The sequence below is a fragment of the Hemitrygon akajei genome, chromosome 16, assembly GCF_048418815.1.
Source record: "Hemitrygon akajei chromosome 16, sHemAka1.3, whole genome shotgun sequence".
NCBI lineage: Eukaryota > Metazoa > Chordata > Chondrichthyes > Myliobatiformes > Dasyatidae > Hemitrygon > Hemitrygon akajei.
Window position 1 is genome coordinate 6,955,996 of NC_133139.1, and position 26,934 is coordinate 6,982,929.

A 26,934-nucleotide genomic window follows, 5' to 3' on the forward strand; every position below is an offset into this window, starting at 1 on the left:
GCTGTGATGCAACCAGTCAGTATACTCTCCACAAAAACAATAAATGTCACAATATCAGTGACAATAAATCCAGTTTCAGTCTATTCTCCAATGATTCATACAAGGTTCAGGATAGCAACACAAGTCCAGGTACAACTCACTTCAATTGTCAATTTACTGGAGAACCAAAAACATTTAATAAAAAGAAAAAATTCTTAATTCCATTATTGGATACCTTGTAGGTGATAATCACATCTACCACTGACGGTTTCAAGCACTATTCTGGAAAAACATCTTTGAGTAAGCTGTTCTAAGTAGATACCATTCCTGTTCAGAAGCAGAAATCCTGGAGCTATCAGCTGTTCTGAATATACAAGTCTTTCTTAAAAGTCTCTATACTATGTAAATTTCTACTACTAGATCAGTTCCCAGGAACCATACGTTAGTGGTACCATGTGTGAAAAAGCAATAACAGAGATAAACATCTCTGTAACCGCAATGTGAAAACCAAATGGTGAGGTCACACTGATCACTATCGGTGAAAACAGGGCACATGTGGGCGGGCAGCTACTGAACCTACCAAACAGCAAAACGCAGAAACACCCACAGGTCAGGAAAAATCTGCCTAACTGATCATTAAGCTCGAGTGTGCTCACAGACAGCTACTGAGGTTTGAACTGGTCTGTTACCAACAGATTCTTTCTTTACTTTCAGAAAATAAGCTTTCTGTAATTCTGGTACAGCACTCTGGGAAAGATTGTAGTTCACACAGGTTGTGTCTAGAATTTCTTGAATACAATGTACAAATCTCTGCTATTCATATTTTGAAGGGACGTGGCTTCACAGGGTGAGCCAGCATTTAATTACCCATCTGCCATTGCCTGAGAAAGTGTTGGTGAGCCGCCTTCTTGATTCACTGCAGTTCGAAGCATGGGCATTCCCATAATGCTGTTAGGGAGTGAGCTCAAGAATTTTGACATCATGGCAGATGAGAATGGCAGTATATTTCTAAGTTAGCATGGTGAGTAGCTTGGAGGACAGCTTCCAAGTTGGTAGCATCGCCAAGCTGGTAAAGGCCGAGTTTGGAATATGTTGCTAAATAGAACTTCACTCTTGTCCCTTCCGTGCCCTGTAATCTTTCACCCCTTTGAATAACATTAATTTGCCTTAAAAGCAGAGTCTACCTCTACCATCCTTTGAGAGAAAGAATTCCTTTATGATTCATGATCAATTTGCCTAGTTCTGGATTCTCCAAGATGTTGCAGTGGTTAACACAATTGCTTTAAGGTACCAGCTGTAAGGTTAGGGATCAATTCTTGTAAGGAGTTTGCACGTTCTCCCTGTGACTGTTTTGGTCTCCACTGGTCATTCCTTTCCTCCCACATTCCAAAGATCTACGGGTTAGGTTAGTGAGCAGCTTTGTTGTCACCGGAAGTGTGCAACCCTTGCAGGCAGCTCAGCAGAATCTTTGCTGATTTGGCACATTTCACTGTAATTCTCTAAAGTCTATCCCAGTAGTCACCAACCCTTCGATCTTTGAGACTTTTCCCGTAGATACCGAAAAAGAAAATGAAAATACATAAATACTGTTGAAAGATTGTTTCCGGGTTGCGGGGGTTTAGTTCCGTTCTTTCTGCCCAGTGCGCATGCGTGTAGCTCCCCCCTCCGCACTACACTGTGTAATTCTGTGGTCCCCAACCACTGGGCCGGGAGGAAACAATACGAGTCAGCTGCACATTTCCTCATTCCCTGTCAGCCCACTGTTGAACTTGAACGCACTCAAGGTCATCAGTCGCCTAAACGCAGTGATACCCTCACGCTGGGCATCACTGGATGGCCTTAGGTGGCCAGTGCCATCGCTACTGGCCTGGAGCGCTGCCTATAAACCTGTTTAGCACACCGAATGTTCGTGGGGAACCCGGTGCTAAAATATTCGCAGACGGCCTCAGTGTTTCGTAAGCAGCAGAGCAGCTACCTCGCTGCGATCTACTGAAACAAACTTTTGTCGGCCGATAGATCCTACACGGGGGGGGGGTTGGGGAGGCACGGGCCCGCTCCGTTACACTCCTCGCTCGATCACTCTCTTTGGACTGCAACCGCCGCTGACCCCGGTACGGGGACCTCCGGCCCTGACTTTGGCCTCTCACCCGACCCACAACCAACCACACCTGGCCAGGGCATCTGGCGGGAGGCTGGAGTTCGGGCCAGGAGGCTGTCCGAGGCTATGAAGCCCTCAAAACTGCTTCGGTACCTTGAGTCCAAACACCCAGCACTTAAAGACAAACGGGTTTAGTTTTGTGAGCAGTGCGGGACAGAAGCTAAGTGCCGAGAGCCGCGAAATTGTAGAATAGACTGGACATAAGGAACCTGCTTCCAGTATTGCTGTATTCCCATCGTGTTTAACACCACCCCCACCATCGGCTAGTCCGCAAGAATATTGTCATTATTAAACTGGTCCGCAGTGCATAAAAGGGTGGGTACCCCAGGTGTTCATACATTATTCCTACTTCTGGGTTGCGGGTTTTTACTTCCAGTCTTTTCTGCCTTGGTGCATATGTGTGTAACTAATTGCTCTGGGGTCGATCTTGCCTTGAACTAAGGCCCAGGTAGGAGATCTTGGGCTTAAAAAGGTTGGTGACCACTAGTCTATCCCATTAGGGATTATACATTATTAAAAAAGGTCACCTCATTCTTTGAAACTAAAACAGATGTAAATCTAGCCTGTTCTATGACAAGCCACTAATGCCAATCAAATAATGAGAGCAATTGCTTGACTTTGAATGTCTGCTCTACAAGACTGTCACATCAATCTGGGAGGTAAGCACTCCACCCTATTTTTTAGATGAAGAATACAAGGTCCTTAATAAGACACGCCAAAAGAAGTAGGCCCCAGTTTTCAAATTCTAGATCTTCTCATGCCATAGGAGACATCAGTTAACCTAATGGTACCACTTGATACAGTTTCCAAATACGACATTTAGAGTTCCTACCTAATGTCCTCATCAGTGACCATGAAAGCTTTGCAGAGAGGTTGAGAGGTATTTAGCCATACACCAGGATTCTTTTCTACTGCTGCTGAGAGTTGACCAGTGATAGGATTTGAACTAGTGTGCAAAGCGCTTGCAATAGCAGACAACAAGGTTTCATCAGTGCATCCAGGCCCTACACCTGCAAAAGAATACACAAGTAGATGTTTTAGTAAATAAAATCATGTTCATGAATCAGACTTAGAATTTCATCCAAGTTCATTAGCACTTCAAGTAATCAATAATTTGCAGAGAATGTTTTATATCAAGAGTACATTGGACAAAAACTAATATAAATGATTGCTTGCACTGAATTATAAACCATGTTCATGACTCTCAGGATATCTTGTGCTCCAATTAGACAGTGGAAAGTTCAATGTATTCCCTCAGCTTTCATATAGAGGGTTTTGTAATGTTATCATAGCTGGACGGGGGGAGGGGGGGGGGGAGAAATAAGCGGGGAAAAGCTCCCATTACCTATAAAGTGCTCCCAATTGGGTACATTTCAAAAAGCCTCTGACAACCAAGCTCCTTGCCTTCAACATGTGACTTAGCTACCAACTCGTGTGGAACAGTTTCTACTAAGAGAAGGGGCAAAAGTAGATCACTGGCACATTAAAAACCAATCACTCTGGGCAAATGGGGCTCGTCAGCGAAGGCTGGCAGCTCATCTAGAAGGAAAGCTCTGATCTCAAACCGCCACTGCTTTGCAGCTAAACCCACTCACGGGAAGGTTTCAAAAGTAAACCCAGAGGTAAAATCTGGAGCTGAAGTTCTTAAGGCAGTCCCATGTTGAGTTCAATACTGACTGGCAACTCCTGCCATGCTGCTGGTGCTAAATTGTCCCTGCAGTTCCTTTGGATTCATCAGCTGTGTGGAGGGGGGAGCCTGCTGCATGGGCAACGGTTTGCTCTACATATCATACTGCCCTGTGTATCAGCAAGTTGGCCCAGACCAGCAGAGGGCATTCACAAAGGCAGCCAAGCAGCAGGCAACATGTGGGTTAAGTAATTGTGCTACAGGAACCAGTCAAGGAATCAGCAAAATATCTGTACATATATCACATCGATACAAGTTGCTTATGAATCAGAGGAGACTTTACCCTTTCCCAACCTCCACAGAAACAGGTTGCAAATACTTGGGCAAACAATAGTCAAACTAAAATTACTTCCATATAAGCACAGCCCTCAAGTCACAAACAGCAAATTCTATCGAAAACATCTTCAAAAATCTACCCCGAAACCAGATAAATCAGGAATAAAAATTTTGCTTGCCTTGTAAACCTTTAGGTAGATCCATAGTCTTAATTATTTCTTCCGCAATATCAAAGGCATTCAATCCAGTAAGTTTCTTCTCCCAGAATAACTAAAAAAAGTAATTTTTCAAAAAGCAAACTTTAAAAATTGTAACAATTTAAAGCTCAAACCTGACTGATTACCTTAAAGTAAATATGGAAAATTAACTTTAGAATTTTAATATTTAAAACTAACTTTCCCTTAATGCCTTGCTAATGTTGCAAATGCATAAACTGGACTTTCCAATACATTTCCCAAAAAGCTTGGCAAGGACTGTTCTACAGTTAATGTTGGTGCATGTAAACTCCGGGCAAGTGACAAGGAATCAGGAGGAAACAAATATAGATAGCCAAATATTTATAAAACAAAAAAGTAATGCTCCATTAAGCTTGCACAAATCCACATTATTAAATATCATCTACCTGTCGTGGCTGCTCAACAGCTTTCTGAGGATCCATTTTTACTTTGTTGTTGGGATGGTTGGTAACTTTAGTAACTGGCTGCTTAAAGATTGAAGCTGTCTGCCTAACAGGGAGTGAAGTGTTCAGGTCTGGCTTGCCCTGTTAAAAAAAAAATCAGTTCTTCAGTATGGATAATTTAGAAATTAGATATGTATTAGACAAATTAATATCAGAATCTAGGAATTCACAACTATAAAAACATAGCATACAATTTATAAAAATGTTTGTGATATATTACAAGCATTGGTTTTTTAAAAAAAATACATCAAATTATATGGGGAGTACAGAGCTTTGCATTTTCCAGAGATGATAATTTCTTTGCGTGCCCTGGCATTCTGCAGTTAACATGCCAATTCTCAAGTTATTTCAGTAGGGAACTTGTATTCTCTGAACCAACCTGAAAGCCCAACTCTCCAGTTTTACTCCCAAAATCACCTCTGCTGCATAATGTGCACAGCCAGACAGCATCATGGTTACATACAATTACTCCCTTTGCATTGACATCAATCTTGACCAGGGTCAATTCTGAGAGGGCACCACAAAGCTTAGCAAATAAAAAAGTGGCCATCTTTAAGATGGAGGTCTCCAGGTAAAGTCAACGGATTCCTGATTATGCAGTGGTGGCTCAGTTCCTGAACAGACTGAGGAATGTTTAGATCACTAATGACTAAGTTTAACTAATATCTTACATGAAAGTTAAATAACCTACTCCAAAAACCATTTTACAGGTACACAAAAGGTGCTATGTTGTTAAACAAAATAAACATAGAAAACCTACAGCACAATACAGGCCATTCAGCTCACAAAGTTGAGCCGAAAGTGTTCCTACCTTAGAAATTACTAGGCTTACCCATAGCCCTCTATTTTTCTAAGCTCCATGTACCTATCCAAAGGTCTCTTAAAAGACCCTATTGTATCTGCCTCCACCACTGTTGCCGGCAGCCCATTCCACGCATTCACCACTCTGCGTAAAAAACTTACCCGACATTTCCTCTATCTACTCCCCAGCACCTTAAACCTGTGTACTCTTGTGGCAACCACTTCAGCCCTTAGAAAAAGCCTCTGACTATCCACACAACCAATGCCTCTCATCATCTTATACAACTCTATCAGGTCACCTCTCATCCTCCATTGCTCCAAGGAGAAAAGGCTGAGTTCACTCGACCTGTTTTCATAAGGCATGTTCCCCAATCTAGGCAACATCCTTGTAAATCTCCTCTGCACCCTTTCTATGGCTTCCACATCCTTCCTGTAGTGAGGCAACCAGAACTGAGCACAGTACTCCAAGAAATCCAATAAAAAAGAGAAAAATTATATGTAGAAACACCAGAGATTCTGCAGAAATCCAATGCAACACACAAAATGCCGGAGGAAGTCAGTACGTAGGCAGCATCTATGGAAATAAATCAACACTTGATGTTTTGGGCCAAGGCCCTTCACAGGACAGAAGCATAGTTTAGTTAAATGCCCATCTAAGAAGCAATTCTAAAATAATTTCCCCATTGATACGTCATGTTAAAATTGACTTTACAGTTAGTGGACAGTTTCCACTTGCAACAAGTTTTCACGCTACCTGTTTAACAAATCCAGTGATGCCACCGACAAATTCAGAAAGTTAATCCCTGCCATTGTTACTTGCACTTATCACATTATAAAATTACACTGTTCAGACTTAGATTTTCAAATGTAGCTTGAACAAGATGTAACAAAAACACTAATCCAGCATTAGGGTCCGTTGACAAGCAACTCTTTATACAGTTCAGTTAATTATTTGTGCACAAGTTCCACTTATTTTGTCTTTGAAGTTTTAGTACACAAATGGACAGCTGGTAACAGAAAATACAATGGAGAAAGATCTTGGAAAGTTAACTACTTTAGCTGTAGAAAATTTAAAACTGATGCACTAGTCCAGGAATATCATTCACTCCAAAACACGAATGAGCACCAGAATGAAGTAATTATTATCTTTTGGAAAAGTCACTGCATGCTGTTATTTCTAGATTCCCCAGACATTTTCACCAGTGACACTGGACTACACGCGACTGAAGATAATCCGATTTTCAAAACTAAATCAACAAGTTGCCAAACTACAGAAAGTGATAGGCAGGAACCACACTTCCAAGTGTTCCACGTACGATGGTACAGTTGGTTATTCAGTCAGCACTGATAGGTACTTGAGCAGATGTTTAAGGGGTGCCAAGCTCAAAAATCACTGAAACCATTCCAGACTTCAATAAATATCCTGGTTTGGACAGATGTACAAATCACAGAGTCCATTTTTATTCTAACTTTAGACAGATAGATGCCAATTGGGTTAACAACACGGATCATTCTTCAAATCGCCGTGGAATACAATAACTGGTGAAAATGTCAGAATCTTAAATACCTTGACCTGGTTGGCAGAGTCGAAGCGCAGCCTCTGTCGGTTTTTATTCAATTTGCTGATGAGCATTTTTCCTGTTCGGAAGTCGAAGCTGCTCAGGTCCATTGAATTCCCCAGATACCGTGCAAGCTGCGGCTTGCTTCTGAACTTCTTTCCACTTGGGCTAAAACAATGCAATGGCAAAATGTGTTTTTTATTGCATTATAAAACATTTTCAAAGGAATCCCTTTTCAAAAAGATACTAAAACCTACTAACGTGGTACATACACACGCACAGGTAATGTAGACAAGATATTGAAACCGCTATTCAATAGGATCAAGATAACACTACTCGTCAACTAAGCAGTAACCTCGTATGAAAGTTGATCTAAATGTTATAACTTTTATCTACTTTTCAGATGAGCTAAAGTGATCGGTCATGATCATCCAAAAGAATACAGAATCCACATTAAATGCATCACTAAAATTTAACCATTTGGCATTGGCACAGCAGCACAGTTTGGAGCACTCAACTTTCCATATTAGATGTTGATCATCGTTATGCAAAGTAATGGCTAAGAACTTCAAAGGGGAGGGGAAAACAGGAAAAAAACGGTGCTATTTCTTAGGCTACTTGCACAGACCTCCAAGCAGCTGGTTATACAGCAGCATTGAGAGGGGTCTGGAAGCAGAACCACGTTTTCTCAACAGGAAAGACGAACTATGCAGGGAGACAAGGGGTGGGGTGGGGGTGGGTAATATATAATACAATTGAAAGTTGAGGTATTTAAATTTGTATCAATATTTTCACAGTCCAGAAACTCTAGAACTTCTACTGTGTCAGTTGTTTGGAGCCATGATCCCCACAAACCAATCTCCTGATCTCAATCACACTAGAGAAGGAGAAGGTGTCACACGCTTCCCCATGGGGAAGAAAAAGGTCTCTCACGCACCTCCTAGTGGACAGCTCAAGAGCTACATTGGCAGAGGCCTGGTAGCAGATCACCTGTCTCTCTTCTTGGCCAGGGAATGGTGCGTGATGTACTGGCAACCTAAACAAGAGGGGAGAAACACAATTTAAAATGGGGGATGGAAATGGAACACATTAAGCATTCTGAATTCTTCCCGCCCCATCACTTTCACTGAGAACTCAAACTATAAAATGATACCACTTTTGACACAAAGGGTTTGGACTATTAGTAGTTTTAATGACAACTGATGTAAGTTAATAAACATATATCTGAACTACTTTTTTGCCGGAAATTATTTCCATTAACCAACTTAATGTATTTAAGATCTGTACTGATCATTGGTCCATTTAGGAGCATTTGGGCTTCCTACTCACCAGAAAATTAATTTCAAGATGAGACCTGAGACCTGCACATGTTTATCAAGCATAATCTTGAATTATTTATCCATTGAATGTCACTGTCTCAGCAAGATCCAAATGCTGAAAATTACTTACTATGAATGACCTGGCAAAAATTAGGAAGAAACTTTCTAATGAAGTCTACTGATACTGTACTACATTTCTTAGTTTTAATGCCCCCCCCCCATATATCTTACATTTTGTGCAGAAACAAACTTCCAAGCTTCCCAATTTAATCAAGGACACAAAATTAAGACATTCAGCGATAGAACCAGAAGTGACACGAGGAAGAATGATCTGCAAAATAAGTGGCTTGTATCTAGAAGAGGCAGCTCCAGGACTGGGGTAGGTAGCTTCAATCATGATGTTCAAAGGGAAACTGCAGGTAAGGACTTGGTGGCTGAGGGGGAAAAGGAGAGGAAAAGTTGCAGGGTCATGAGGTCAGAAGAGTGACACTAGCTAGAGTGTGCTTGCACTTGCTGGGCTGAACAGCCCCCTTTCATGCTACTATTGCCGAACTTCAAACCCAATCACAAACTCTCAATTGAAAACATCCATTGCAGGCATACTGACGGCTGGGGTTAGCAAGGACAGCAACTACAAAAACATTTAGTAAAATAAATTTTATGTTGAATTAGGAAGCCCAGAAGTCTAATTTATATGGCATTCTTTTGTGAACCAATGATTGCACTAACGAGCATATGCCATGCAGTAAGATGAACTTTAAAATCTAATTACCATGAACTTTACCTCAAGATTTCACAACACTCTAAATCAGGCTTAATTCTTATGCTTCTCACCTTATTTTTAGTTTTAAAATTCCAGTATCTTTAGAACTTAAAAGTAGAAACAAAGGCCCTGGGGTTCAGAATCATTGGAGGCACTTGAGGGGAAGAGTGTGAGGGGAGGCAGAAGGAAGATCTTGGAAATTTGGGACATGCTGAGAATTTGTTGCACCTTTAATCTAAAGTGGAGAATTTGGGATCCACAATTGCAACAACAGAAAAGGTCTAGAGTTTAACAGCACTGGAACTGGATGATATTAGAAGAGTCTTGTGACCCACTGTGCTTTTGATGATATGGAGATTGGCAGAAAATATGGGAATGGAAGGAAATTGGTGTGAGGGGAAAAGGGCAGAAAGCAACTGGTTCTTTCTTTGAAATAAGCATCACCGTAAATAATCAGCTAATAGGTCCAAATTAATTTATAAATAACTTGCAAATAGCACAATATTTATAGTATTAAGTGGGTGCTATACAAATACACAAACAATACCGAGTTAAGTGGTGCAGAAACTTTGTGCCATTTCTGTGCTCAACCTGCAAAGAATGAAAAACTGAACTACTTCCAATCATCTAGTGACCCGCAGAAAAAATGTACCAATTTAACATGAGATCCAAGAGTTTAATTTATTCTTCACGTGAAAATTGTTCTAATCAGATTACTGTCATTGCACCTTTCCACAAGAAACATTATCCACAGCATTTTGAATACATGAATTCTTAAAGGGGTTATAGTCACCACATACTTAATTTTTCAATCTATTAAATCAAGACCAAAGTAATTACCAAACAATAAATAGTATTTGCCAAACACTCAACAAGATTGACAATTGTAGGGTCAGGAAGAGAAAGGGGAAAGCCAGTCAAATTTGTCTTAATCAAAGGGTTTGAAAAGGAAGGCACAAAGATGAGAATCATCTTCCACTGGAAACACCTGGAATCAAAAAACAACTTTTCTTCACCTCTACCTCATTTACTACACCTACATAAAACCTTTGGAGTGAATGAATCAGTATCAGTAATGATGATGACAGATCATCCATCTCATCAATGTCTAACTGCAATTGAAGGAAGTAGAATATTCAAGTTCACAGAACTGATTTTAAAACTTACTTTCCATGATACTCCCCAAGTGCTCTGACATCAATGGTGCAGCCACATGTACTAGACTTAATTTTAGCCTACGTTATTCAGGGATTGCCCAAAACTTGGGTCAAATTTCTTCTTTTAACCCATTAAGATAGATGAACAAGTCATTGCATTTTCTAAGAATATGCTGTACACAAATCAATTGTTTTAACTTACAGAACTATATTAGGTCAATGATTTTTTTGTGAAAATTTAGTCAAGGGTGTTTTTGCATACTATGATCCCTTAATTAGGTTTTGACAACAACTTTTGTAGTGAAGTATTCCCATATTCTTATTGGTGCATAAAGAGCATTTAAGTTTAATACAAGCAGGTAAAATGAAATTAACAAAGCAAATACAACCAATTTATCTGAAGAGCACCCCACACTCCAACGTAAGATATTTCCGAATGACAGATTTAGGAAACTTTTGGTATAAAATTTCTTTACCCTGAAACATCTAGCACTATTGAACTAACTGCATTCATTTCAATTAACTCCACTACATGAAGGACTGTTGTGAAGAAACTAATCCAAATAAATAATATTCCCAAACCTCTAACAACACTGACAGGTACATATTAATGTGGAAATGCCCCATATTTAATACAGAACAAAAAATGGTGCCTTAATGAGTTTTGATTTGCAAGTGGCTTTGCAGTTGCTTTGATAGAGGCTTGCCTTAAATAAACCAATGCTCCTGCAGTCACCATGCAAATAACAAAAACTGGATACTGCCCCATTATGATTTCCAGAGTATTTTAAAAACCATTTTGGACAATGCTATGCTAGCTTGACTTTCAGATAAATGACCAGATCAGCACATTATGCAGGACATGAAGACATTAATACTGTTACAAGTGCAGATCAACAGTTTTGTAACCAAAATTTTACCCTCTTCCCAATCAAATTACATTTTTATTTCATTAACTTATGTAGAGAACTACTGATTCAAAACGTTTTCAACTTAAATGTGTGGGTCTCATGCATCTTCAAGCTTTGCTTTAGGTGTCGGTGTCTATGACTTTCAAAGCAAACAGGTCACTGCTAGTCACTTGTGCTCCTGTTGTACGGTAGTTCCAGTTGTACTGGATTTCACCAGCAACTTCATTTGACCCCAATCATTGGGTTGAAATATTCAATGGCTTCTTGGACAAATACACATTATCGAACACCTTCATCTTGAGGCAACACTCACACCTCAGCTTTTATTTTCAACAGTGACGTTTTCTTTTAGTGAAGGATTTGAGAATGTAAGTTTCTGAAATACTTGGTTCCCAGGTCCTGGAAGCCATGTATCCCTGCTAACAGCAGAACACTGAAGTCTTATAAAATCCACCTGCCATATGGCCCAAATTCACTGAATTTAAACATGTACATCCTGAGTATGCAGCAAGAAAAAATGACAATGCTATGTTACCATTTGTCTAATTGACATCTGTTAGACCAACTTTCTGCTTCTCAATTCTGAATCTTAAATTCAGATGGTGATTTTCTATGAAGGCTTCCTCCCAAGTTGGAACGGCTTGAATTTCAGACTTAGTCATTTTTATGATACGGCAGAGCATGCTGGTTCTTTGAGCCCACTGTCTTGAAACTTCATAATTACACATTCAGAAGAATCATAATGAAAGAGTAAACTTATAAAGCTGAACATAATTACTGGATTTATTTCTCAATTTGAGCAGTAAATTTCATCAGGAGTTTGAGAATTGGTATATCACCAGTCTCTTGCAAATTGCTGCAAACGTATAGTGAAGAGCATTCTAACTGGTTGCATTACTGCCTGCTATGGAGGGATCATTGCACAGGACTGGAAAAGTTATAATCTCAGACAGCTCCATCGTGGGCAATAGCCTCTCCAGTATTGAAGACATCTTCAAAAAGGGATGCCTTAAAAAGGTGGCACCTGTCATTAAGGGGCCTCATTACCCAGGACATGCCCTCTTCTTACTGCTACCATCAAGGTGGTGGGTACAGGAGCCTTAAGAACAATTTCTTGTCCTCTGCCATCAGATTTCTGAATTGACAATGAATCCATGCACACTGCCTCACAAACAAGAGAAAATCTGCAGTTGCTTGCTGGTAATCCAAACAACACACACAAAATGCTGGAGGAACTCAGCAAGCCACGCAGCATCTATGGGGGAAAAAAGTACACAGACGACATTTCGGGCCAAGACCTTTCATCCAAGACTACCTCACTGTTTTTATTTCTTTGCTTCATTTAGTTTTGATGTATTTTGTTATTACAATAAAATCTATAAATTACAATTGACATATGCCAGTGATATTAAACCTGACCCTGTAACAAACTTAATATCAAAAGGTCCAAATACTTTATTACAGCAACAGCTTGATGATATATATTAGGATATTTCAATTTATAATGTATTGATTTGCTTTAGACTTATTACTCTAGGATTACGCTAGTTTAAAATTATTAAATTTCCCCTTACTCATTAGTTATGTTGCAATTTAGAGCCTACAGTTTTACCCAACATTGCTGTAGCAGTTCGTGCGCACAAATAAGCTGCCATTTGACATGTTTTATAACAGGCATTGCAGTTCAAAAATAATTTACTGATGGCAAAACACTTATTACCCTACAACCACAGGGCCAGCTTCACTCACCTTAACATTGAACCAATTCCACAAATTATGGACTCACTTACAAAGACACTATATCTCATGTTCTCAGCATTATTTATTATTTTTTTATTTGCAGTTTGTCTCCTTTTGCATGTTGGTTGCTTAGTAGTTTTTCCCACCGATTCTAATGTACTACTTTGTTCTATTGTAAGTGCCTACAAGAAAATTTTAAAGTAGCATGTGATATATAGATAGATAGATAGATACTTTATTCATCCCCATGGGGAAATTCAACTTTTTTCCAATGTCCCATACACTTGTTGTAGCAAAACTAATTACATGCAATACTTAACTCAGTAAAAAAAAAAGATATGCATCTAAATCACCATCTCAAAAAGCATTAATAATAGCTTTTAAAAAGTTCTTAAGTCCTGGCGGTTGAATTGTAAAGCCTAATGGCATTGGGGAGTATTGACCTCTTCATCCTGTCTGAGGAGCATTGCATCGATAGTAACCTGTCACTGAAACTGCTTCTCTGTCTCTGGATGGTGCTATGTAGAGGATGTTCAGAGTTATCCATAATTGACCGTAGCCTACTCAGCGCCCTTCGCTCAGCTACCGATGTTAAACGCTCCAGTACTTTGCCCACGACAGAGCCCGCCTTCCTTACCAGCTTATTAAGACGTGAGGCGTCCCTCTTCTTAATGCTTCCTCCCCAACACGCCACCACAAAGAAGAGGGCGCTCTCCACAACTGACCTATAGAACATCTTCAGCATCTCACTACAGACATTGAATGACGCCAACCTTCTTAGGAAGTACATTCGACTCTGTGCCTTCCTACACAAGGCATCTGTGTTGGCAGTCCAGTCAAGCTTCTCGTCTAACTGTACTTGTAGGTCTTAACCTGCTCCACACATTCTCCATTAATGATCACTGGCTCCGTATGAGGCCTAGATCTCCTAAAGTCCACCACCATCTCCTTGGTCTTGGTGATATTGAGACGCAGGTAGTTTGAGTTGCACCATATCACAAAGTCCTGTATCAGTTTCCTATACTCCTCCTCCTGTCCATTCCTGACACACCCCACTATGGCCGTGTCATCAGCGAACTTCTGCACATGGCAGGACTCCGAGTTATATTGGAAGTCTGATGTGTACAGGGTGAACAGGACCGGAGAGAGTACGGTTCCCTGCGGCGCCCCTGTGCTGCTGACCACCGTGTCAGACCTACAGTCTCCCAACCGCACATACTAAGGTCTATTTGCACTTTATATATGCACTTTAAAAGATCCACTGTGAACTTTGAACAGACCATCACTTCCAGGTAAACAGCAAGTGCAATTTTAAAGCTATAGAAACAATTACAACATGGATGGAGCCTGTACTGTACTGGCCTCAACAGCTTTCCAACTTGCCCCACCCTTTTGAAATCCACAGTTGAATCTACCTCCCTATAATTAGAGATGTATTCTAGAACCTCACCACTCACTGCATAGAACAGGCTTTCCTCATTCACAAGTTGTTTTCTTTTAATGCCTCCATATTTCATTGCAATCTATAACATTCGAAAGAGAACAAGCCCAGTCTGTCCACACAACTAAAGTTTTAACAAATCTGACAACCTATTACACCTTCCTAAGTAGTAGTGCCTAAAATTGGACAATACTTCAACTGCAGACATAACAGATTTTTAGACTTATAAATCTCTGCTGTAGTACTTTTATAAAACTTGGGATTTGTTTAACCACTTTCTCAAGCTGTCTTGCCTTGGTCAATGAACTATACACATACATCCATTGCTCTTATACCTTTCAGGATCGTACCTTATTCTTGCTACTAAATGTTAAAAAGCCATACTTCTCAGTAACTCTGCCATGGTCTCAAGCCTGGCTGTGAAAGGAAAGTTGGGCATGGGGCTAAGCAACCACATCCCCAGGAAAGATCTTCACCTTGATGCAAGATGGGCTATACCTGAGAATCTGAAAGACTGGCCCAGGAAAGAGGACTCTGCTGACCCTTGCCCCAATAGGGGTGATGGGCTGAAGAATACTTCTCAGTGTTAAATTTCATCTGCCACCCACCCACCTTCATTAAGTCATCTATTCTGACTCAAGTTCAAGGCATCAGCGTAAAAAGGGACCATCTTAACACCTGGAAAGCTCCATTATACACTTCCCTCCAGCGCCCCCCCAAAAAGTTCTTTGCAACTATTATCAGAATCATGTTTAATATCACCAGCATGTGTCTTGAAACTTGTTAACTTTACAGCAGCAGTACAATACATGATATAGAAACTGGATTACAGTAAATATATATATATATACAAGTCAAAATAAATCACGCAAAAACAGAAATAAAAAAGTAGTGAGGTAGTGTTCATGGATTCAACGTCCATTTAGACATTGGTCAGCAGTGGGGAAGAAGCTGTTCCTGATTTGCTGAGTGTGCCTTCAGGCTTCTGTACTTCCTTCCTGAAGGTAACAATGAGAAGAGGGCATGTGCTGAGGGGTTGGGGGGGGGGAGAAGAGAGATTCCTTAATGATGGATGCCAGCTTTGAGGCACCACTCCTTGAAGATGTCATGGATACTACAGAGGCCAGTACCCATGATGGAGCTGACTAATTTTACAAGTTTCTGCAACTTACTTTAATCTTGTGCAGTAGTCCCCACATAACAGACGGTGATGCAGCCAGTCAGAATGTTCTGCATTGTACATGTGTAAAAGTCTGAGTATTTTAGGTGGCAAACTAAATCTCCCCAAACCTCAAATGAAATGTAACCACTGACTTGCCTTCTTTACAGCATAGAAACATAGAAAATAGGTGCAGGAGTAGGCCATTCGGCCCTTCGAGCCTGCACCACCATTCAGTATGATCATGGCTGATCATCCAACTCAGAACCCTGTACCTGCTTTCTCTCCATACCCCCTGATCCCTTTAGCCACAAGGGCCATATCTAACTCCCTCTTAAATATAGCCAATGAACCGGCCTCAACTCTTTCCTGTGGCAGAGAATTCCATACATTCAACCACTCTGTGTGAAGAAGTTTTTCCTCATCTCAGTCCTAAAAGGCTTCCCCTTTATCCTTAAACTGTGACCACTCGTTCTGGACCCCCAACATTGGAAACAATCTTCCTGCATCTAGCTTGTCCAATCCCTTTAGAATTTTATACGCTTCAATAAGATCCCCCCTCAATCTTCTAAATTCCAGCCTGAGTATAAGCCTAGTCAATTCAGTCTTTCTTCATATGAAAGTCCTGCCATCCCAGGAATCAATCTGGTGAACCTTCTCTGTACTCCCTCTATGGCAAGAATGTCTTTCCTCAGATTAGGGGACCAAAACTGCACACAATATTCTAGGTGCGGTCTCACCAAGGCCTTGTACAACTTCAGTAGAACCTCCCTGCTCCTGTACTCAAATCCTTTTGCTATGAATGCCAACATACCATTTACCTTTTTCACCGCCTGCTGTACCTGCACGCCCACCTTCAATGACTGGTGTACAATAATCTGTTTTCCTGTTCTTGCAACCAAAGTGGATAACCTCACATTTATCCACATTAAATTGCATCTGCCATGAATTTGCCCACTCACCTAACCTATCCAAGTCACCCTGCATCCTCTTAGCATCCTCCTCACAGCTAACACCGCCGCCCAGCTTCTTGTCATCCGCAAGCTTGGAGATGCCGCATTTAATTCCCTCGTCTAAATCATTAATATACATTGTAAACAACTGGGGTCCCAGCACTGAGCCTTGCGGTACCCCACTAGTCACTGCCTACCATTCTGAAAAGGTCCCGTTTACTCCCACTCTTTGCTTCCTGTCTGCCAACCAATTCTCTATCCACATCAATACCATACCAATACCGTGTGCTTTAAGTTTGCACACTAATCTCCTGTGTGGGACCTTGTCAAAAGCCTTTTGAAAATCTAAGTATACCACATCCACTGGCTCTCCCCTATCCACTCTACTAGCTACATCTTCAAAAAATTCTATAAGATTCGTCAGACATGATTTTCCTTTCACAAATCCATGCTGACTTTGTCCGATGATTTCACCTTTTTACAAATGTGCTGTTATTGATAACCGACTCTAGCATTTTCCCCCACAACCGATGTCAGACTAACTGGTCTATAATTCCCCGGTTTCTCTCTCCCTCCAGCATCAATCCACTGCAACCAGGTTAGATCCTCAGATACTGACACTCAGGAACTTGAAATTGCTCACTCTCTGCACTTCTGATCCCTCAATGAGGATTGGTTTTGAGTTCCTTCGCATTATCCTTCCTGAAGTCCACAATCAGATCTTTAGTCTGGCTGATATTGAGTGCAAGGTTGGAGCTACACCACCACTCAACTAGCTGGTATATCTCACTCCTGTATGCCCTCTCATCACCATCTGAGATTCTGCCAATAATGTTTGTAGCAGCAAATTTATAGATGTCAATTGAGCTATGCCTAGCCAATCATGGGAGGTAGACGGCTAGCACACACCCCAGTGGTGTACCAGTGTTGGTGGAGATGTTATTTCCAATCCATATAAATTGTGATCTTCTAGTTAGGAAGCTGAGGATCCAGTTGCAAAGGGAAGTTCAGAGACCCAGGTTCTGTAACTTCCTTTTCAACCAGGACTGTAGGAATGATGGTAACAAACATTGAGCTACAGTCAATAAACAGATATACTGTTACAAAGACAATTTCACATCCACAGTGTTGCAGCTCTTTTTGATTCATGGGTTTAAATCTTGATGACAAGTAGAAGATATTTTATCAAATCCTCTGAATCCACATACAGATCAACTCTCTGGTGCTTCAAATAAATACCAAGTCAGACAAAATGATTTGTCTTTAAGAAATTTTCGAAAGCTTTCTCTAACCAATCTACACTTGGACAAACTGACTGCCCAGTCTGAGCCCAATTGTCTAGAAAGCAGAAAGCTTTTAAGGTCTTCCTGACAGAGAGTAGAATTACATTCCTTCTGGTCCAGATGAGTTACTCACTTCACATGGACCAACTTTAGTTCATACAGAAACTCATTTCCTTTGCCGAAATGCCAACATATTCTTCCTTGGAAAAACATCACATTAAGTACCTGAAAACTCAACTATGTCTTATGCCTCCTTGTGACGACATTTTTTGGTCACCTCTAATACTGTTCCTTTGTTCAAAAAGGGTATTTAGGATAAGCCTGAAAAATATAGGCAGCAACCCTTACAACAAGAAAAGGTAAGCTGCTCAAGATTCTACAGATGTTCTGGCAGAGAATGCAGAAGAGGGTAACCAGGATGATTCAGTTTTTCCTTTAGGTATAAAGAGATCAGAAACATAGAAAACCTATAGCACAATACAGGCCCTTCGGCCCACAAAGCTGTACCGAACATGTACTTAGTTTAGAAATTACTTAGGGTTACCCGTAGCTCTATATTTTTCTAAGCTCCATCTATCTATCTATCTATCTAGAAGGCTCTTAAAAGACCCTATCATATTCACCTCCACCACCGTCGCTCACCACTCTTTCCAAAACACTTACCTCAACATCTCCTCTGTACCTACTTCCAGGCACCTTAAAACTGTGCCCTCATGTTAGCCATTGCAGCCCTGGGAAAAAGCCTCTGACTATCCACAAGATCAATGCCTCTCATCATCTTGTACACCTTTATCAGGTCACCTCTCATCCTCTGACGCTCCAAGGAGAAAAGGCCAAGCTCGCTCAACTTATTCTCATAAGGCATGCTCCCCAATCCAGGCAACAGCCTTGTAGATCTCCTCTGCACCTTTTGTATAATTTCCACATTCTTCCTGTAGTGAGGTGTCCAGAAATGAGCACAGTACTCCAAGTGGGGTCTGACCACAGTCCTATATAGCTGTAACCTTACCTTTCGGCTCTTGAACTCAGTCCCACAGTTGATGAAGACCAGTACACCATATGCCTTCTTAACCACAAAGTCAACCTACACAGCATCTTTGAGTGTCCTATGGACTTGAACCCCAGATCTTTCTGATCCTCCACACTGCCAAGAGTCTTACCATTGATACTATATTCTGCCATCATACTTGACCTATCAAAATGAGCCACTTCACACTTACCTGGCTTGAACTCCATCTGCCACTTCTCAGTCCATTTTTGCATCCTATCAGTGTTCTGTTGTAACCTCTGACAGCTCTCCACACAATCCACAACACCCCCAACTTTTGGGTCATCAGCAAACTTACTAACCCATCCCTCCACTTCCTCATCCAGGTCATTTATAAAAATCAGGAAGAGTACGAGATCCCTGAGGCACACCACTGGTCACCAACTTCCATGCAGAATATGACCTGTCTACAACCACTCTTTGCATCTTGTGAGCAAGCCAATTCTGAATCCACAGAGCAAGGTCTCCTTGGATTCCATGCTTACTTCTCAATAAGCCTTGCATGGGGTACCTTATCAAATGCCTTGCTGAATTCCATATACACTACATCTACTGCTCTACTTTCATCAACGTGTTCATCCTTCATCCTCAAAAAATTCAATCAGGCTCGTAAAGCAAGACCTGACTTTGACAAAGCCGTGCTGACTATTCCTAATCATGTTATGCCTCTCCAAATGTTCATAAATTCTGCCTCTCAGGATCTTTTCCATCAACTGATTTAAGATTCACTTGTCTTTAACTTTCTCTACTCCCTTTCTTGAATAAGGAAACAACATCCATAACCCTCCAATCCTCTGGAACCTCCCCCATACCCAGTGATGATGCAAAGATCATCGCCAGTGGCTCAGCAATCTCCTCCGTCTCCCACAGTAGCCTGGGGTATATCTCGTCTGGTCTCGGTGACTTATCCAACTTGATGCTTTCCAAAAGCTCCAGCACATCTTTTTTCTTAATGCTTACATGCTCAAGCTTTTCAATCCACTGTAAGTCATTCCTACAATTGCCAAGGTCATTTTCTGTCATGAATACTGAGGCAAAGTACTCATTAAGTACCTCTGCTTCCATGGAACATTCTTCCACTGTCATACTTGATCGGTCCTATTCTCTCACGTCTTATCCTCTTGCTCTTTACATACTCGTACCAGGTCAAGTACAGCCTCTCCTCTTGTAGGCTTATCTACATATTGTGTAAGGAAACCTTCCTGAACACACCTAACAAACTCCACCCCATCTAAACCCCTTACTCTAAGGGAGATGCCAATCAATGTTGGGAAATTAAAATCTCCCACCTCAACAACCCTGTTAATTTTACACCTTTCCAGAACCTGTCTCCCTATCTGCTCTTCGATGTCCTTGTTACTATTGAGTGGTCTATAAAAAGAACCCAGTAGAGTTATTGACCCCTTCCTGTTTCTAACTTCCACCCACAGAGACTCAGTAGACAATCCCTCCATGACTTCATCCTTTACTGCAGCCGTGATACTATCTCTGATCAGCAATGTCACGCCACCACCTCTACCGACCTCCCTGTCCTTTTTAAAACATCTAAATCCTGGCATCCAAGTTTCTGTAATGGCCACAACATGATAGTTCCAAGCTCCAAGATCCATGCTCTAAGCGCATCTGCATTGTTCATGATGCTTCTTGCATTAAAATAGACACATTTAAAAACAACAGTCTGAGCGCATCCCTTCTCTTTCATCTGCCTATCCTATCACACTACTTACAAGCTTTCTCAATTTATGAACCAACCACCCCTTCCTCCATCTCTTCAGATTGGTTCCCATCCCAGCAATTCTAGTTTAAACTCTTCCCCAGTAGCCTTAGCAAACCACTCTGCCAGGTTATTGATCCCCCTCAGATTCAAATGCAACCCATCCTTATTGCACAGGTCATGCCTGCCCCAAAAGAGTTCCCAATGATCCAGAAAGCTGAATCCCTGCCCCAATCTCTCAGCCACGCATTTATCCTCCACCTCACTCCATTCCTGTTCTCACTGTCATGTGGCACAGGTAGTAATGTCGAGATTACTACCTTTGAGTTCTTGCTTCTCAACTTCCTTCCTAACTCCCTGTAGTCTGTTTTCAGGACCTCCTCCCTTTTCCTACCTATGTCGGTGGTACCAATCTGTACCACGACCTCTGGTTGTTTGCCTTCCCACTTCAGGATATCGTAGATGCGATCAGAAAAATCCTGGACCCTGGCACCTGGGAGGTAAACTACCATCCACGTTTCTTTCCTGCACCCACAAAATCACTAGTCTGATCCCCTAACTACAGAGTCCCCTATCACTGCTGCCATCCTCTTCCTTTCCCAACCCTTATGAGCTACAGGGCCAGACTATGTGCCTGAGGTGCAGCCACTGTCGCTTCCCCCAGGTAGGTCGTTCTCTCCCCGCACCCCCCCCCCCAACAGTACTCAAACAGGACTACTTATTGTTAAGGGGGACTGCCATGGGTATTCTCTGGTACCCGACTCTTGCCCTTCCCTCTCCTGGCTGTTACCCACTTATCTGTCTCCTGTGGCCCCGGTGTGTGACTACTTGCCTATAGCTCCTCTCTGTCACCTCCTCAATTTCCCTGACCAGATAAAAGGTACCTACTCCCCAGCACCTTAAACCGGTGTCCTCTTGTGGCAACCATTTTAGCCCTGGAAAAAAAGCCTCTGACTATCCACACGACCAATGCCTCTCATCATCTTATACACCTCTATCATGTCACCTCTCATCCTCCATTGCTCCAAGGAGAAAAGGCCAAGTTCACTCAACCTATTCTCATAAGGCATACTCCCCAATCCAGGCAACATCCCTGTAAATCTCCTCTGCACCCTTTCTATAGTTTCCAATTCCTTCCTGTAGTGAAGTGACCAGAACTGAGCACAGTACTCCAAGTGGGGTCAAACTAGGACTCCTATAAAGCTGTAACATTACCTCTTGGCTCTTAAACTCAATCCCACGACTGAAGGCCAATGCACCATATGCCTCCTTAACCACAGAGTAAACCTGCACAGCAGCTTGGAGTGTCCTATGGATTCAGACCCAAGATCCCTCTGATCTTCCACACTCCAAGAGTCTTACCATTAATACTATATTCTGTCATCATATTTGACCTACCAAAATGAACCACCTCACTTATCTGGGTTGAATGCCATCTACCACTTCTCAGCCCAGTTTTGCATCCTATCGACGTCCCACTGTAACCTGACAGCCCTCCACACTATCCACAACACCTCCAACCTTTGTGTCATTAGCAAATTTACTAACCCATCCCTCCACTTCCTCATCTAGGTCAATTTATAACAATCACGAAGAGAAGAGGACCTAGAACAGATCCCTGAGGCACACCACTGGTCACCGACCTCCATAAAAAATGATCCATCTACAACCACTCTCTGCCTTCTGTGAGCATGCCAGTTCCAGATCCACAAAGCAATGTCTTCTTGTATCCCATGCGCTCTTACTTTTTCCAATAAGCCTTGTTGCTGAAATTTTTATACTCTACTGCTCTATCTTCATTGTGTTTAGTCACATCCTCAAAAAAAAATTCAATCAGGCTAGTAAGGCATGACCTGCCTTTGACAAAGCCATGCTGACTATTCCTAATCATATTATGCCAAATATATGATATATATACACCATTATCTATATATACATACATAAATCCTGACTCTCAAGATCTTTCCCATCAACTTACCAACCACTGAAGTAAGACTCACTGGTCAAAAATTTCCTGGGCTACCTCTACTCCCTTTCTTGAATAAGGGAACAACATCTGCAACCCTCCAATCCTCTGGAACCTCTCCCGTCCCCACTGATGATACAAAGATCACTGCCAGAGTCTCAGTAGCCTGGGGTACATATCATCCGATCCCGATGACTTGCCCAACTTAATGCTTTCCAAAAGCTCCAGCACATCCCCTTTCTTAATGCCTATATACTCAAGCTTTTCAATCCACTATAACTCATCCCAATTGCCAAGATCCTTTTTTGTAGTGAATACTGAAGCAAAGTACTCATTAAATACCTCTGCTATCTCTTCTGGTTCCATACACATTTGACTGGTCCTATTCTCTCATGTCGTATCCTCTTGTTCTTCACATACTTGTAGAATGCCTCCGGGATTTCCTTAATCCTGCTCGCCAAGGCCTTCTCATGGCCCCTTCTGGCTCTCCTAATTTCTTTCTTAAGCTCCTTCCTGCTTGCCTTATAATCTTCTAGATCTCTATCAAGGTTTTTCGAACCTTTCGTAAGCTTTTCTTCGTGACTAGGTTTTCAACAGCCTTTGTCCACCATGGTTCCTGTACCCTACCATGCTTTCCATCTCATTGGAACATATCTATGCAGAACACCACATATTCCCTGCACATTTGCCACATTTCTGCCATACATTTCCCTGAGAACATCTGTTCCCAATTTATGCATCCAAGTTCCTGTCTGATAGCTTCATATTTCCCCCTACTCCAATTAAACACTTTCCTAACTTGTCTGTTCCTATCCCTCTCCAGTGCTATGGTAAAGGAGATAGAATTGTGATCACTGTCTCCAAAATACTCTCCCACTGAGAGATCTGACACCTGTTACTATTACACCTTTCCAGAATCTGTCTCCTTATCTGTTCCTCGATGTCCCTGTTACTACCCGGTGTTCTATAAAAAACACCCAGTAGATTTATTGACCCCTTCCTGTTTCACCCACAGAGACTCAGTAGACAATCCCTCCATTTCTGCAGCCATGACACCATCTCTTATCAGCAGTGCCACACCCCCACCTCTTTTGCCTCCCTCCCTGTCCTTTCTGAAACACCCAAAGCCTGGCACTTGAAATAACCATTCCTGCCCTTGAGCCATTCAAGTCTCTGTAATGGCCACAACATCATAGCTTCAAGTACTGATCCACACTCTAAGCTCATCTGCTTTATGATGCTTCTTACATTAAAATAGACATCTCAAACCATCGGTTTGAGCATATTATCTTTTCTATCACCGGCTTCTCAACCTCCTTCCTAACCCTGTAGTCTGTATTCAGGACTTCCTCCCTTTTGGATAAACTATCTTTATTCTTGCTCAAATATAAGAGACTGAGGAGTGACCTTATAAGAGTTCCATAAAGCTATAATGATGAGAGGGGAGAAATTTAAGATCCAAGGTATAATATCAGGAACAAGTGGTGGTGGGGGGTAGATACTACTAGTACATTTAGAAGCATTTGTACTGGTACTTGATTAGAAAAGTCAGAGGGAGATTGGAATGTAGGTAAATCGAATTAGCCAAGACAGGCATCACAGTCAATGCTAGAGGTAGGCCAAAAGTTTATCTGTGGCAAACATTTCTATTTATGGATGGCAGCAATATGCATTGATACTTAGACTGGAAAACAATTCTACTGTACTATTGGTAGAAATGCAGAACATTCAATGAGCCAGTAGCAATAAATTGTCTTTCGTATCCTGAAGATTGTCCAATATTCGTCACAGGTCAATTGTTTCTTTAACATTCATCATATCCAAAAATGACAGCAGACCTATGCAGGAGAGTTTTTAAAGTGGAAAAGCTGTTGCACTGGATCCACACTCCAAACGGAGCTCAAACAATAAAACTAAGACTCATTCTGATTTCGATATACAACCATAATTGGACATCTGTAACTGGACGTCCCCCAAAGGAATTTACTGCAATACCCTTTCAGCTTGCACACGCTTTAAAAAAAGCTGTAGTCACATCAAGGACGACCCATCAACACAGGATCAAGTGGAACTGAAATCCTAGTTTCAAAATCTGCCTCTACTGGCTCAGACTGCATTGCATCACGACCATCAAGAAATAATACACAACTTCAAGCAATTCTCCAGTTTACAATAAATTTCACTTAGAAAATTTCTGCATGATAAACTAGCCCCATCAATCCCACAAAGAGTAAATTCAGACAAATGCGGGGGATTTTGTTTTTGTAAATAAAGCTATTAAAATATTTCAAGTCCAGATACAAAATGAACTCGACAGCCACGTGTAAAACCACCGCTCGCACTGCACTGTTTCGATTACAGCGACGTACAAAAAAAAGATGGTGACAACGCAGTCATCCGTTAAATTGTATTAATTAACAAAAAAATTCAGTTGCAGAGAACTGGAAGGATTAACAATAAGGGTCAACTCTGATGTCCTTTTCCCTCCAAATAACAACGCCAAAGAAAACAACTTTGAGGGGAGCTTCCTTGTCAAAGGTCCCCCTCCTTTGCGGGGAAACAATGCAGAGGCCATCAGACTGGATGGTGCAGCGCAACCTGTGGGGGGGGGGGGGGCGATGAAGTTTAAAGCGTGGAGTCCACAATTAAACAGGGGTTTTGGTCTAAACCATCCGAACACCCTTACAGCACCACAGACCACCACCCTCCCGCCCCGCCACACGGCCAGAACTCCAGCAGTCTCAACCGGCCGACAACTCATTTCACCCCGGCCTCGGCAGAAGCGGCTGCCGCCCCCCAACCTCACCCGGCCTCGGCAGAAGCGGCCGATACCCCCCCCCCCCACCCCCCCCCAATGCTCCGGTACCGCATCCCGGCGGTGAGTAGGACGGAGGTGGGCATCTGCAGCTAGGCTTACCCCACCCCCCACCTTAAGGCCGCCCGCTAAGCCCCCCGGAGGCCTTTACTCGGGCCTGGGCCACTGCCCGCACTCGCTCACCTGTAGTAATACACGTCGCTCTTGCCCGCCGACAGACCCGACTTTCGAGTCACTTCCTCCCGCTTCCAGCCGGAGGGCAGCGCCGAGCACTCGAAGCGCTTCCTTTCCATCTCCGGGGCGCCGGTGGCTCGAGCGCGGACGGAAAAGTCCCCACCCTCCGCCTCCGCCCCCCCCGGTTCCCCCTCAGGAGAAACGAACGGCGGATCCCGCGCCGTCCGTGCGCCCGCCGCCGTCGTCGCCGCCTCCTCCCGCCCGCCTGCCCGGCCCGGCTCCGTGCCACAAACTCCTCCGCACGCAGTCCGCCCCGCTGCGCCGCGCCGCGCCAAACCGCCTCACTCCGCGCAGCAAAGAGTCCCGCGACTGGCCCTCCGCCAGCTTCTTCAGCCACTCTCACTACTCCTCTGCATTTAATCCGTGCAACAAATAACAGGCATCTTCTCCCCTGTTCCTTCAACAATAAATAACACGCACCTTCTCCCCGTTCGTTTTAAGGCAATCAGTCGAAATAAAATAAAAATAAATCTGCTATTAGGTGTCCACAAATGAAAAAAGTATACAAGTGGTGGGGATTTTCACACCCAAACACACACTACAACCCTTCAACTAGTTTTGTAGTTAAACTCTTCCAAATGTAACATTGCCTGAACCTCTGCAGGGATCTGGCAGTTCTGCTGCATGTGCCTCTTTTTAAATTACTCCCTAATCATTTATGGCTAATCCGCACCCAATTACAACAGAGTTTAGCCCAGTCAGAGCACACTGCGTACCCAAGGACAGTCCTGCCGAAGACAAGAATTTGGCAGCGTGTATAAATCCAAAACCTAACTATATACAAAGTTCAAATTAAGTTTATTGTCAAAGTGCATATACAACGCTTTTTCTTGCGGGCATTCACACTAAATACGAAGAAACAACAGAATCAATGAAAAACCACAAACAACCCATATGCAACAGACATGCAACAGATTACAAATATTAAGAAGTAATAATAAATAAGCAATAAATATCAAGAGCATGAGATGAAGAGTCCTTGAAAGTTAGTCTATAGGTTGTGGGAACAGTTCACTGAAGGAGTGAGTGAAGTTAACCCTTTTAATTCAAGAGCCTGATGGTTGAGGGGGTAATAGCTGTTCCTGAACCTGGTGGTGTGGGACCTGAGGTTTCAGAATCTGCAGAATCTCTTGTTTTTGTGATTTATTGCATTACTGGTAAGAAGTTAATCAAATTAATTTTGGGTACCTGAATGAACTTCTGAGAAAAGCATCAAAAATATTTAAATATCCCATAGCCATGGGATTGGTAGCCTGCTAAATCACAGGACACCAGCCATTTTGGAGCAATGA

At 42.2% G+C, this 26,934-nt stretch overlaps 1 protein-coding gene across 4 annotated transcripts in view; it reads right to left on the minus strand.

Moving 5' to 3' along the window:
- Positions 1 to 25,822, minus strand: part of mbd3a (methyl-CpG binding domain protein 3a) — a 36,019-nt gene extending 10,197 nt beyond the window's left edge. The window contains exons 1-6 of one of the 4 annotated variants that reach the window (XM_073068179.1): positions 25,592 to 25,821; positions 8,077 to 8,175; positions 7,154 to 7,307; positions 4,723 to 4,860; positions 4,280 to 4,370; positions 2,970 to 3,147 (exon numbers count right to left, since the gene is read on the minus strand). In XM_073068179.1, coding sequence (XP_072924280.1) covers positions 2,970 to 3,147; positions 4,280 to 4,370; positions 4,723 to 4,860; positions 7,154 to 7,307; positions 8,077 to 8,175; positions 25,592 to 25,701 — 770 coding nt within the window. In that variant the 5' untranslated portion in view covers positions 25,702 to 25,821. Of the gene's footprint in view, positions 1 to 2,969; positions 3,148 to 4,279; positions 4,371 to 4,722; positions 4,861 to 7,147; positions 7,308 to 8,076; positions 8,176 to 25,591 lie in introns of all 4 variants that reach the window. The other 3 variants (XM_073068178.1, XM_073068181.1, XM_073068180.1) reach the window with 3 other exon arrangements.
- Between the last annotated feature and the right edge of the window lie 1,112 nt (positions 25,823 to 26,934).